This window comes from Oncorhynchus mykiss, chromosome 27, assembly GCF_013265735.2.
Source record: "Oncorhynchus mykiss isolate Arlee chromosome 27, USDA_OmykA_1.1, whole genome shotgun sequence".
NCBI lineage: Eukaryota > Metazoa > Chordata > Actinopteri > Salmoniformes > Salmonidae > Oncorhynchus > Oncorhynchus mykiss.
Genome location: NC_048591.1, coordinates 24295987 through 24310442, shown reverse-complemented (window position 1 = coordinate 24310442; position 14456 = coordinate 24295987). Strand labels below are relative to the sequence as shown.

At 43.4% G+C, this 14456-nt stretch overlaps 1 protein-coding gene across 3 annotated transcripts in view; it reads right to left on the bottom strand.

Annotated features, from left to right (window-relative positions):
• The window catches only part of mipepa (mitochondrial intermediate peptidase a), a 46795-nt gene that overhangs the window by 21667 nt on the left and 10672 nt on the right, over positions 1 to 14456 (bottom strand). For 2 of the 3 annotated variants that reach the window (XM_021588189.2, XM_021588188.2), the window contains exons 13-18: positions 14247 to 14454; positions 11877 to 11986; positions 11703 to 11777; positions 11149 to 11265; positions 8028 to 8149; positions 6656 to 6729 (exon numbers count right to left, since the gene is read on the bottom strand). In XM_021588189.2, coding sequence (XP_021443864.1) covers positions 6656 to 6729; positions 8028 to 8149; positions 11149 to 11265; positions 11703 to 11777; positions 11877 to 11986; positions 14247 to 14454 — 706 coding nt within the window. The remainder of the gene's footprint in view (positions 1 to 6655; positions 6730 to 8027; positions 8150 to 11148; positions 11266 to 11702; positions 11778 to 11876; positions 11987 to 14246; positions 14455 to 14456) is intronic. The other variant, XM_036964900.1, reaches the window with a different exon arrangement.

Sequence of the window (14456 nt, the reverse complement as noted above, 5' to 3'; positions counted from 1 at the left end):
TTAAACAAAATATAGATTTTTGGAAAACTCTGCCTATCTCCTTGGTTGGTCGTATAAACGCTATTAAAATGGTTGTCCTACCCAGGTTTCTTTACCTCTTCCAATGTCTACCCAATTTCATACCACAAAGCTATTTTAAGAAACTGGATTCAATAGTAATTCCAGTTTTATGGGATAACAAGGCAGCCAGAATTTCAAATAAGCATTTATGCAAGTACAAGATAGAGGGGGGCTTTGGCCTTCCTCACTTTAAACTGTATTATTGGGCTGCTAATCTGAACATTGTGTCTTTCTGGAGGGAAAGTTTACCTGCGATGAGACAGAAGGATATGCCTTCATGGCTTTTGATTGAGCAGGCCTCCTGTCAACGTTCCTCACTCCCTGCACTTGTTAATAGCCCATCATATGTGAAAAAATCCACTTATGACTCTAACCCAGTCATTTGTCATACGCTTAGGATCTGGAAACAGATTAGGTATTTTCTTAACATACCCACTGTATACATTGACAGCCCGATTTGCCTGAATCATGCTTTCCACCCTGCATTGGATGATATGGTGTTTTCACAGTGGAGGGAGAAGGGGCTCACAACAATTGGTAATCTATACATAGATGGTCAGTTAGCTTCATTTCAACAATTACAGGGAAAGTTCAACATGCCAACAACACATTTTTTCAGATACCTCCAAATCAGGAATTTCATAAGGACACATATCCCACAGTATGGCATGAAGCCAATAGTCCTACATTAGATAGCTTGATCCTTGTCAAACCCCATTCAAAAGGGTCGGTCTCTAGACTGTAATGATGTGCTACAGGCCCACATAGAGGTATCCACAGACACCATTAAAAGGGCTTGGGAACAAGAACTTGGTTCAGAAATTTCAGATGAGGACTGGGTAGAAGCTCTCAGGAATATAAACCACAATTCAGTGAATGCCAGACACAACCTTGTACAGTTTAAGGTGATACACAGGTTACATTACTCAAAAGTAAAACTGCATAAAATATTCCCGGACACCTCACCACTGTGTGAGAGGTGCAAGCAGGACGAGGGGACGTTGACCCACTTATTCTGGACATGTCCTAAGTTACATGTTTACCGGGCTCTCATTTTTGATTACTTATCTAGAGCCTTTGATAGAGTTCTAGCCCCAGACCCATTGATCGCTCTGTTTGGTACAGTTGATGGGAATAACCACGAAGGGAAAGCTGTCTCTCTTTGTACTCTATTAGCCAAAAGGCTCATATTGCAATTTTGGAAATTGGAGACGGTACCTACCTTTGAAATGTGGTTACGGTATTTAGGGAATGTAATACATATGGAAAAGATTCGATACAATACCTCCAATAGAAGTCCAATGTTTTACAAAATATGGCAGCCGATACTGGATAAATGGCCTAGTCCCGCTTCATAACTGGGTTGACGATCTGCTGCTACTCTGTGCTGTACTCCACTCAATATTTATTTTTGGCTTAACTACACTGCTTGTAATGACTATATGCTGTCTTCTTATACATGTACCACCTAATAGGATTTAGTTTTATTTTGTGTATGTGTGAGTTAAGTTTTGTTTTGTCCTCTAAATTGGCCATCCCATTCAACAGTACAATGAATGTCATTGTTAGTATTGCCGTCTTTTTTATTCTATTTTTTATTGGAAAATAATAAACATATTATAAAAAAAATTTAAAAATTAAAAAAATTAAAAAGTTTGCATCACTGCCTGGTATGGCAACTGCTCGGCCTCCGACCGCAAGGCACTACAGAGGGTAGTGCGAACGGCCCAGTACATCACTGGGGCCAAGCTTCCTGCCATCCAGGACCTCTATACCAGGCGGTGTCAGAGGAAGGCCCTAAAAATTGTCAAAGACTCCAGCCACCCTAGTCATAGACTGTTCTCTCTGCTACCGCACAGCAAGTGGTACCGGAGCGCCAAGTCTAGGTCCAAGAGGCTTCTAAACAGCTTCTACCCCCAAGCCACAAGGCTCCTGAAGATCTAATAAAATGGCTACGCAGACTATTTCCATTGCCCTCCCCCCTCTTTTACGCCACTGCTACTCTCAGTTGTTATCATTTATGCATAGTCACTTGAATAACTCTACCTACATGTACATATTACCTCAACTAACGTGTCCCCGCACATTGACTCTGTACCGGTACCCCCCTGTATATAGTCTCGCTATTGTTATTTTACTGCTGCCCTTTAATTACTTGTTACATTTATTTCTTATTCTTATCCGTATTTTTTAAAACTGCATTGTTGGTTAGGGGCTCGTAAGTAAGCATTTCATTGTAAGGTCTACTACACCTGTTGTATTTGGCGCATGTGACTAATAAAATTAGATTTGTATATAGTTGTATTCTTTTATTGTGTTACCATTTCCTATTAACATTTTAGCAAATTTGTCTTACTTTTTAACTCTGTTTGGAAATAGCTCATAAATAAGCATTTCATAGTCTACACCTGTTGTATGCAGCGCATGTGACAAATAACATTTTATTTGATTAATCAGCTGCTTTAATAACGTGGAACAGTATCCTGGCAGTTGTAATTTCATAGGCCGAGTAACAACTGTAAGGACAATAAAATGGGGTGACCCTGCTGGGAGATTAACAGCACCCGTCGTCACCTGATATTACAATGCTGGTTCCCCCCCGCTCTGAGCCGGGGTGGGGGGGGGTCGAAGGGCAGGAGGATGACCTCCACTCGTGGCACTGCCACCATGTATAAAGGCTTGTGTTCTGTTATAGCTTAACAGTTACCACCATACAAGACTAACCACCACCAAACAAGGGGCTATATAGCTCTATAATGACAGAGCCCCAGTAAAACACAAGGTAAGAGAGGCAGTAAAACATGCTGGAAAGCTAAATGTCCTCCATTCTGAGGCCCATATCGCAAGTCAGGCTAACCACAACAGCAGCAGGTGTGAATAACTGGAATTATGACCCAAATCTGGTGGGCTACTGCTGGCTCTTTCTAGTTCCACCGGGTTATCAAGGATCACCTAGAGCAGACATACCTAGTCTCTTCTGAACACAATTCATTGAAATATAGTTAAGTTGGTTGACACCTTCCTTCCTAGTCTAATGGACACTAAAAAAGTACATCAGGGGGCCTCCTGAGTGGTGCAAGGGTCTAAGGCACTGCATTGCAGTGTTGCGGCATCACTACAGGTTCAATCCCAGGCTGTGTCACAACCGGCCGTGACCGGGGGTCCCATAGAGCGGCGCACAATTGGCCCAGCATCATCCGGGTTAGGGGAGGGTTTGGCCAGGGGGCTTTACTTGGCTCATCAAGCTCTAGCGACTCCTTGTGGCGGGCCGGGCACCTGCAGGCTGACTCAGTCGTCAGTTTAACCTTGAGTGTAGGGGGCAGTATTTTGATGTTTGGATGAAAAACTTACCCAAATGAAACTGCCTATTTCTCAGGCCCAGAATCTAGAATATGCATATAATTGTCAGATTAGGATAGAAAACACTCCAAAGTTTCCAAAACTGTCCAAATATTGTCTGTGAGTATAACAGAACTGATATTGCAGGCGGACACCTGAGGAAAATCCAACCTGGAAGAGAAACAAATCTCCCTGTGCTATTGCATGCCTATCCTCCATTTAAAGGGATATCAACCAGATTCCTTTCCCTATGGCTTCCACATGGTGTGAACAGTCTTTAGACATAGTTTCGGGCTTTTATTTTGAAAAATGAGCGAGAAAGATCACATTGTGTCATTGGATGGCTGGGTGCCAGCAGTGTTTTGCATGCGCCAACAGAGTGGAGCAGACATTTTCTTTCTCTCTCCTATTGAAGAAGCTACAGTCCGGTTGAAATATTATCAAAATATTATCGATATATTGTAAAAACAGGATTGATTATCAAAAACGTTTGACATTTTTCTACGAACTTTACGGATACTATTTGGAATTTTCGTCTGCCCCGTCGTGACCGCTCGAGCCTGTGGATTTCTGAACATAACGTGCCAACCAAATGGAGGTATTTTGGATATAAAAATAATCTTTATGGAACAAAAGGAACATTTATTGTGTAACTGGGAGTGCAAACATCCGAAGATCATCAAAGGTAAGCGATTCATTTTATTTATTTCCTGACTTGTGTGACCAATCTACTTTGCTGCTAGCTGTTTGCAATGTTTTGTCTGCTGAGAGAGATGTCCTAACATAAACGCTTGGTATGCTTTCGCCGAAAAGCTTTTTTGAAATCTGACATGCCAGGTGGATTAACAACAAGCTAAACTGTTAACAACAAGCTAAGCTCATGAAAATTAAATATTTTTAGTAATTTTATTTGAATTTGGCACTCTGCAATTCAGTGGATGTTGACGAAAATGATCCCGCTAAAGGGATGGGTGCATCAAGAAGTTAACTGTGTTTCCTCCAACATATTGGTGCAGCTGGCTTCCGGGTTAAGCAAGCGGGTGTTAAGAAGCGCGGTTTGGCAGGTCATGTTTCGGAAGACGTATGACTCGACCGTTGTCTCTCCCGAGCCAGTTGTGGAGTTGCAGTGATGAGACAAGATCGTAATTGGATGGCAATTGGATATCACGAAATTGGCGAGAAGCAGGGGGTAAAATTTCAATAAAACACTCTTTATAAAAAATATACAAAAATATATATAAAAAAAGTCAAGTCCAATATTCCCTCAAATGAGCACATTTTAGGTCTTGTGAGCGGAAACATGTACGTTGTGACAACCTTTTGCACCTTCCGGGGCACGTTTACAGTGAATACTGAGGCTGTACCCTTACAATTTTAAACAGTAGCCAGTTGGCTATTTGACCATAATGCAGGCCTACCAACAAAATCAATGGAGCAAATCCCATTTATTATTATTATTTATTTATTTATCATTTATTATTATTATTTTCACATGGAAAAAGCTTTTGATTTCTATGATATAGCTGTGGTGTGCAATGCAGGCCAACATTGCACATATCAGCTTTTTTCCATCTACGTAACATTGCAAAAAATCAGAAACTTTCTGTCCAAAAATGATGCAGAAAAATTAATCCATGCTTTTGTCACTTCTACGTTAGACTACTGCAATGCTCTACTTTCCGGCTACCCGGATAAAGCACTAAATAAACTTCAGTTAGTGCTAAATACGGCTGCTAGAATCCGGACTAGAACCAAAAAATGTGATCATATCACTCCAGTGCTAGCCTCCCTACACTGGCTTCCTGTCAAGGCAAGGGCTGATTTCAAGGTTTCACTGCTAACCTACAAAGCATTACATGGGCTTGCTAGGGAGGACCTCTCTCTCTGATTTGGTCCTGCCGTACATACCTACACGTACGCTACGGTCACAAGACGCAGGCCTCATAATTGTCCCTAGAATTTCTAAGCAAACAGCTGGAGGCAGGGCTTTCTCCTATACAGCTCAATTTTTATGGAATGGTCTGCCTACCCATGTAAGAGACGCAAACTCGGTCTCAACCTTTAAGTCTTTACTGAAGACTCATCTCTTCAGTGGGTCATATGATTGAGTGTAGTCTGGCCCAGGAGTGGGAAGGTGAACGGAAAGGCTCTGGAGCAACGAACCGCCCTTGCTGTCTCTGCCTGGCCGGTTCCCCTCTTTCCACTGGGATTCTCTGCCTCTAACCCTATTACAGGGGCTGAGTCACTGGCTTACTGGGGCTCTTTCATACCGTCCCTAGGAGGGGTGCGTCACTTGAGTGGGTTGAGTCACTGATGTGATCTTCCCCCCTTGGGTTGTGCCGTGGCGGAGATCTTTGTGGGCTATACTCGGCCTTGTCTCAGGATGGTAAGTTGGTGGTTGAAGATATCCCTCTAGTGGTGTGGGGACTGTGCTTTGGCAAAGTGGGTGGGGTTATATCCTTCCTGTTTGGCCCTGTCCGGGGGTGTCCTCGGATGGGGCCACAGTGTCTCCTGACCCCTCCTGTCTCAGCCTCCAGTATTTATGCTGCAGTAGTTTATGTGTCGGGGGCTAGGGTCAGTTTGTTATATCTGGAGTACTTCTCCTGTCCTATTCGGTGTCCTGTGTGAATTTAAGTGTGCTCTCTCTAATTCTCTCTTTCTTTCTCTCTCTCGGAGGACCTGAGCCCTAGGACCATGCCTCAGGACTACCTGACATGATGACCACCTGGCCGTGCTGCTGCTCCAGTTTCAACTGTTCTGCCTTATTATTATTGGACCATGCTGGTAATTTATGAATATTTTAACATCTTGGCCATGTTCTGTTATAATCTCCACCCGGCACAGCCAGAAGAGGACTGGCCACCCCACATAGCCTGGTTCCTCTCTAGGTTTCTTCCTAGGTTTTGGCCTTTCTAGGGAGCTTTTCCTAGCCACCGTGCTTCTACACCTGCATTGCTTGCTGTTTGGGGTTTTAGGCTGGGTTTCTGTACAGCACTGAGATATCAGCTGATGTACGAAGAGCTATATAAATAAATTTGATTTGCACAAGACTTTTAAAAACGGTTTTACATTATGAAGGGCCAGACATTAATTTATGATTTTTTACTTAGTCTGTAACACCATGGGCCAAATAGGTGACTGTAAACTGCTAAGGTGTTTTATGATGCAAGAAACCACTTTGCGGCATTCCTGGAGGAGGTGCTCGGCCCCACAAGTGCGCAGCTTAGAGGGCACATTGGTCAAGACCATGACATACCTTCCACCATGAGCATGGGCTCCTTCCCTCCCCCATGGGCAAGCATCTCCCTACGGTAGCGCTCTCCCATGTCCCTGGGGGAGAGAGAGGAAAGATAAGATTACAGTCACATGCATTCTCCTCCAGCAGCTCCTCTTCCCTACCCTGAGCAAAGTCTCAGCTCTCCCCTCACAGGGCTGATGATAGGAAACAGAGGTTCAACAACCACAGGTGGAACATAAACAATGTCAAAGGGAAAGGAGAGAAAGTAAGACAGAGAGAGAAAAAAGGACTGCAGAGCTCAAATCTCTGAGGTGAATCTCTAAACAAAGCCTCTGTGAAGTCAAAGTCAGAGCAGAACTGATAGGGAAGACTGTGGGGCTGTATAATGTGGACGCTGGTGGCTCTAACTGGATTACTGTACCACACCTGCCAAGCTGGTGTGGATTTCATATTAATGTCATGTTCAATGTCAAGCTGAGAGACTTAACACTACTCAGGGAAGGTTGCTTGTCAGAGAGCATTTGCCTCGGTCTTCTTGGAAATGCAAACAAGTTTATACCTTGCAGTCAAATGTACCGTAACTTTCAGTGATATAACAACAGACACACTGAATACCACCCTGCATACCACTGCTGGCTTGCTTCTGAAGCTAAGCAGGGTTGGTCTTGGTCAGTCCCTGGATGGGAGACCAGATGCTGCTGGAAGTGGTGTTGGAGGGCCAGTAGGAGGCACTCTTTCCTCTGGTCTAAAAAAATATCCCAATGCCCCAGGGCAGTGATTGAGGACACTACCCTGTGTAGGGTGCTCTCTTTCATATGGGACATTAAACGGGTGTCCTGACTCTCTGAGATCATTTAAGATCCCATGGCACTCATCGTAAGAGTAGGGGTGTTAACCCCGGTGTCCTGGCTAAATTCCCAATTTGGCCCTCAAACCATCACGGTCACCTAATAATCCCCAGTTTACAATTAGCTCATTCATCCCCTGTAACTATTCCCCAGGTCGTTGCTGCAAATGAGAATTTGTTCTCAGTCAACTTACCTGGTAAAATAACAAATAAATAAAACTGTACTATCATTGAATGTAGCATAAACAGTTCCCGGTGTGTGATTACACATGGCAAAAAATCTTAAGGGACACACAAAAATACATCACCAAATGGTCCTGGTATATTTTGACATTAATAAAGTCATGTTTCACGGATTTATGATTGCCTCGGAGGAAGTTCATTGTATTGCTACAGTAAACTGTTTTTTCTTCCGTAGGGACCCTGCATTTAGTCACACCTATAAAAGTTAAGTATGTGCAGCAGACAACCATGTCTTGATATTGTGTGTATTTCATGATGAAGAGTTTATGTGAGGACACGCTGAATGGCTCACAGGCTCACCTGTTTAAAGGATCCTGAACAAAACACTGTTTCCACACCATGGAGGCCACAGCGCGGGACATGAGATAGGAGTAGTACTTGGCCCCGTAGCCAATGAGGTGACTGAATCTCAGCTGCCATGCCTGCGAAATAAAAAAAAGCATTTCACAAGATCACAACATCATTAACACCATACCCAATAAATAACCCAAATTAAACTGGCTTTCAACAGGTTCCACTGAATGATTTCAGAAAGACCACCACTGTATGTATACTGACAAATAAACATTTTATCTCACATAAAAAAACAATAACAAAAACAGACAGATTGAATGCAATTAAAATAGCTTACGCATGGCGGCAGATAGCCTAGTGGTTAGAGAGTTGGACTAGTAACCGGAAGGTTGCAAGATCAAATCCCTGAGCTGACAAGGTAAAAATCAGTCGTTCTGCCCGAACAAGGCAGTTAACCCACTGTTCCTAGGCCATCATTATAAATAAGAATGTGTTCTTAACTGACTTGCCTAGTTAAATAAAAGTACCAAAAAATGTTTTTTTTTAGAGTTTAGTTTGGAGAGAAAGGCTAATTCAGCTTTGAAGGCTTAACTGTTCCCGCTCATAAAGGTTGCTAAAGGAAAAGACAAGCAGAGACATTCTTCTGTCATCATCTACTTCCCCCCCAGGAAAAGACCCAATATTATTTGGGCCATTAAAGACAGTCCATTGAAGTTTGTTCTTGTTACTGTCTGGTCACTGTTTTTTCTGCTTCAAAATTTATGCTACTGTTCAATTGGCCCATGATTAAGTCAATTTAACTGTATACATTTTACTTTAAACCTTTTACTTTGCTTTTAAAAGGAACAAAACATGGAAATTCCTAAATGGCAGAGTGCATACATTTCCTTTTCCCCTGGTTGCCTAAAGGGTCCAACTTCCTATCTGTAAAGACAACGTGCTCTATGATCAGGCCTGATTTTGGACTCCGGGGAAATTCACCTGGCAAACACTCATTCAGTCAGTCAGAAAGCAGTAGTGAAACAAAACTCAATTATACCCTATTCTCCACCGTTGTTGTAAAACACAAATGAAAAGCTAAGTACTGTTAAGTATTGTATCAGAGCATTGAGCCTGTAATGCATAAGGAACCTTACGAACCTTGCTAGAGCCACATAGATATCATCAAATGAAGTTGCCCTAACTAACATCCAAATGTGGGCCCAGATCTTTATAAATGAACAAGTGACTTCAGCTCTTAGGAGAAGATTTTTCCCCGACTGTGCCCTTTACAGTACCGTCTTGGATAGGTGCGATAGCTGAGTTTAAAGGGGCTAGTATAAAGCACCTTGTGCTCGGACTTTGAGAGAGGTGCTGCTTATTTAAACAGCGGGCAGTGTGAAAGAGTTCTCCAGGCTGGGCGGATGATCCTCTAGCGTGAAACAGGCTGAAGCCGCAAAGTGTCTGCATGACGGGTCCCATCTGGGACGTAATGACTTTAATAAGGGTAAACAGTACTCCTGACAGAGGCAGTACATTGGGGAAACCAAAATATTGGGAAACTGAGCACAAATCATGAGGAGAGAGTTCACCAGCCGCCCAGACGGTAGTACCAGAGGCCTATAGCAGTACCAGAGGCCTATAGCATATATCAGGTCACCCGGTTTGAACTCACCCTCATCTTGCTGTGGCAAGATATCCCCAACCGCACAACACCTTAGAACATGAAACGTAATTACAGGTATTACAAAGAATGGCTAAAACTTAGAGAGGGACAGTGAACACTCAAACTAATCAGTTCAGACACCAGTGCTCTGCATTATTTTTGAGCCGTCCAACTTGAGAAGGTCATAGTGCAGTCAACATCTCAGCGACAGATCCCTTTTGATCCACACAGACAAAGACTCGGAAAGTCAGAGAAGCATGTCACTCTGTTCTCCTAAGTATTAGATAAAAGGCATACTTGCAGACCAAGCTGCTAGAATTTATGCGCAGGGGTAGGCCTATGCATCATCCCCACAGCACTACTCATGAGAAAATAACATGTCTTGACTTTCTAGGACTCAGAGAAAACAGATAAAAACAAAGAATCATCAACATGGCAGATTGAATGTCATGCTTACTGCCATTTTCCAAATATTATTATTGCAGGCCCAGGGATTCCCATTTGGTCCATGTACTCAACAACAGATGATAGTCTTTCTCTCCAGTCAGAACTGATACCCCTGGTCTATAAACCATACACATGTCACAATCACCCCAGTGTTTATCATTTGGGTCTCTCTGTAACCTATTAGCCATTAAAATGTTCAGTTTAGTGTGGAAAGTTTGGCTTCACTGCTTTTTTGCGAGCGCAGGGAGAGAAGAGAAAAAAACAAAAACATTTGTTTTTTAAAATATGGTCCTTTTAGCAGAATATAAACAAATCTGTTTTCACTAGCTCCAATCCCATGACAGATCCTGGAGGAAAACTACTCATCCCATCATAACATGTCATTTGAGTGAAATGTTGAGTTTCGGCATGGTTTTATAGTTAAAGAAAAATTACTCCCCTGGGAGGTCGTTAGCTGCATGGATAAAAGCGGAAGTAGGACTTTTAGCGAGGGTAAAGAAACTATGGCTTGTAAGCTCAATTAAAGAAGGTGGAATATAGTTCTGACTGAGTGACGTCTATTCCTGATGGCCAACATAATTACAGATGAGGATAAATGCCTTATGATGACCATTCCTGTTAAATGATGGCTGTGTTTTACATTCTCTATTCCCTCCTGACTATTTTCATTAAAAGGACCACAGAAAGAAGAGTTTAAAATATTTCCCCCAGGGAGTGCTCATTCAAAGTATACCTCTGCTTTGTTATTTGAGCAGGGCCTCCAAAAAACCTTTAATCCCTTAAACGGTGCTGCGCCTGGGTAAGAGCTATAAAACCACAAAGCCAGAGAAGAATATCCAAAAAATAACTCCCTCTCTCTGCTGTTTTTGTCCCTCTGTTGCACGGGAGAAGGCACTGTGGTAAAGATTTGGGGATTAGACAAAGAATGTCCCCTCAAACGTTCATTAACTGTAAAGGCTGTAATTGAGCTCTTAATCAAAGTTCTACAGACCAACTCAGTGAAGGCAAAGGGCATTTTGATACTGAGGTACCCACCGTGTTTGGAGTGTACGGTAGGCCGTAGAATTTATGCTGCATGTCCTTTAAGATATCAGTCGTTGATCGGTTTTGGGGTTTTCCATGATACATTTGATCCAGAGCAGAGTAGAAAATCTGTCCACATAAAAAATAAACATGCTGAATCATTCATGTAGTTACATGTTAAACCTTTGAAACGTTCCCAAATATCCCACTTAGAGTTAAGTTATTTTCTGTTGCCTAAAAAAGGCTGATATCTGTTAAGTCTCTAAACTACCATCAATCACTTAGTCAAAGCACTTATGCCATTTGTGTTTGAGTTTTTAAAGCAACGGTAACAATATAGGATACCTTGTTAAAAAACTACTATAAAGATTAGCAGATAACAGTTGTCAGTGTTTGCTGCCGTGCCAGTACATTTTAAACAGTTTGAGAGCAAAATGTTTTGCCCTTGTATTGTGCATTTTCATGAGAGTTCAGTGTCAACGTAACCCATGAGTGTTAATGTATCCCATTCAAGGAAAAGCTGTGACCCATTTTGTTCATTGTTGTTGTATGTCAGGGGGATTTACCTGTAGTTGAGTGTCCGCCGCACCACACACCTTTTTGGACTCACACAGGCGAGCCACCATGCTCTGAGGCAGAGGCTGCAAAAACACAAAGACATTCATTTCTCAGCCGGAATACAGCACCATACCTTTACAGTAACCCATCTAGTAACACAAAAAAATGGTGAGTTTGTGTACCTGTCCTGTTTGATAATGGCGGGCAAATTGGTTCACTACACGATAATCAGTGGCAAAGTACTCCATAAGAATAGAGGGGACCTCAGCAAAGTCAGTGGCACATCTGGTTCCTGAGAAGACAAAAGCAGTCTCAAGTTGCTCCATTACTGATCTATGTTATCTAAGTGGATGTCTGATCTATGTTATCTAAGTGGATGTCTCGCCATGAAATTGACATTTTTACGCATCTTGAGTTACTTGCTAAGGCGTATCCTTAGTCTTTATCTAACAAGTAAAGGAGCATGCAATCAATCCAATGATAACCAGTGTGGATTTCCTCACCAAGCCGTATCATTCTGAATTGTATTTAACAGGCCTTTTCAAGTCTCCACACCATGACTGAACACAGCCTCTACGCATGCCATTCTAACCTGTGACCATCATTATAAGATGTCATTCACAACACCACCCACTACACAAGCAGAGGATGAAACCATTGATCCCGAAATCAATCCTCCTCACTATTAGGACTATTGATTTGAGAGAGCTTTACATAGTCATTCCCATATTATTATTCACATTAAGAGTACAAATACACTGCTCAAATAAATAAAGGGAACACTAAAATAACACATCCTAGATCTGAATGAATGTAATATTCTTATTAAATACTTTTTTCTTTACATAGTTGAATGTGCTGACAAAATCACACAAAAATTATCAATGGAAATCAAATTTTGCAATCCATGGAGGTCTGGATTTGGAGTCACACTCAAAATTAAAGTGGAAAACCACACTACAGGCTGATCCAACTTTGATGTAATGTCCTTAAAACAAGTCAAAATGAGTATCAGTAGTGTGTGTGGCCTCCACGTGCCTGTATGACCTCCCTACAATGCCTGGGCATGCTCCTGATGAGGTGGCGGATGTTCTCCTGAGGCATCTCCTCCCAGACCTGGACTAAAGCATCCGCCAACTCCTGGACAGTCTGTGGTGCAAGACTGGTGGTTGGTGGATGGAGCGAGACATGATGTCCCAGATGTGCTCAATTGGATTCAGGTCTGGGGAACGGGCGGGCCAGTCCATAGCATCAATGCCTTCCTCTTGCAGGAACTGCTGACACACTCCACCCACATGAGGTCTAGCATTGTCTTGCATTAGGAGGAACCCAGGGCCAACCGCACCAGCATATGGTCTCACAAGGGGTCTGAGGATCTCATCTCGGTACCTAATGGCAGTCAGGCTACCTCGGGCGAGCACATGGAGGGCTGTGCGGCCCCCCAAAGAAAAGCCACCCCACACCATGACTGACCCAACGCCAAACCGGTCATGCTGGAGGATGTTGCAGGCAGCAGAACGTTCTCCACGGCGTCTCCAGACTCTGTCACGTGCTCAGTGTGAACCTGCTTTCATCTGTGAAGAGCACAGGGTGCCAGTGGCGAATTTGCCAGTCTTGGTGTTCTCTGGCAAATGCCAAACGTCCTGCACGGTGTTGGGCTGTAAGCACAACCCCCACCTGTGGACGTCGGGCCTTCATACCACCCTCATGGAGTCTGTTTCTGACCATTTGAGCAGACACATGCACATTTGTGGCCTGCTGGAGGTCATTTTGCAGGGCTCTGGCAGTGCTCCTCCTGCTCCTCCTTGCACAAAGGCGGAGGTAACGGTCCTGCTGCTGGGTTGTTGCCCTCCTACGGCCTCCTCCACGTCTCCTGATGTACTGGCCTGTCTCCTGGTAGTGCCTCCATGCTCTGGACACTACGCTGACAGACACAGCAAACCTTCTTGCCACAGCTCGCATTGATGTGCCATCCTGGATGAGCTGCACTACCTGAGCCACTTGTGTGGGTTGTAGACTACGTCTCATGCTACCACTAGAGTGAAAGCACCGCCAGCATTCAAAAGTGACCAAAACATCAGCCAGGAAGCATAGAAACTGAGAAGTGGTCTGTGGTCACCACCTGCAGAACCACTCCTTTATTGGGGGTGTCTTGCTAATTGCCTATAATTTCCACCTGTTGTCTATTCTATTTGCACAACTGCGTGTGAAATTTATTGTCAATCAGTGTTGCTTCCTAAGTAGACAGTTTGATTTCACAGAAGTGTGATTGACTTGGAGTTACATTGTGTTGTTTAAGTTTTCCCTTTATTTTTTTGAGCAGTGTACATAGAATACAACGGTAACAGAGTGATGCTAAGTATCCGATTTTTCACTTTAAAATGTCAAACAAAAACCAATGATTGCAAAGTTAAACAAACCATACAACTCTATGGACAAGGACGACTTGGACGTTTCAGCATCACTCTGTAATTACCCATAAGCACAATGCCAGGCTAAAGCTGCTAAAGTTAACAGTTCAACTCTGAGAATGTCAGATGAGCATGGCTGACCTGTGATGTGTTGGTAGCGTGTGCGCCCTAGCATGGAGTGCATGGCATGACCCATCTCGTGGAACAGATTCTCCATCATGCTCGGCGTGAGCAGGGTGGGGGCGCTCTTGGTGGGGTGGGGCAGGCTCAGCATCAGCACCACTACAGGCAGCTGGTACTGTCCGCTCTCCTGGCACTGCCGCCCACCGCGGATGGTGAAGTGGCAGTCCT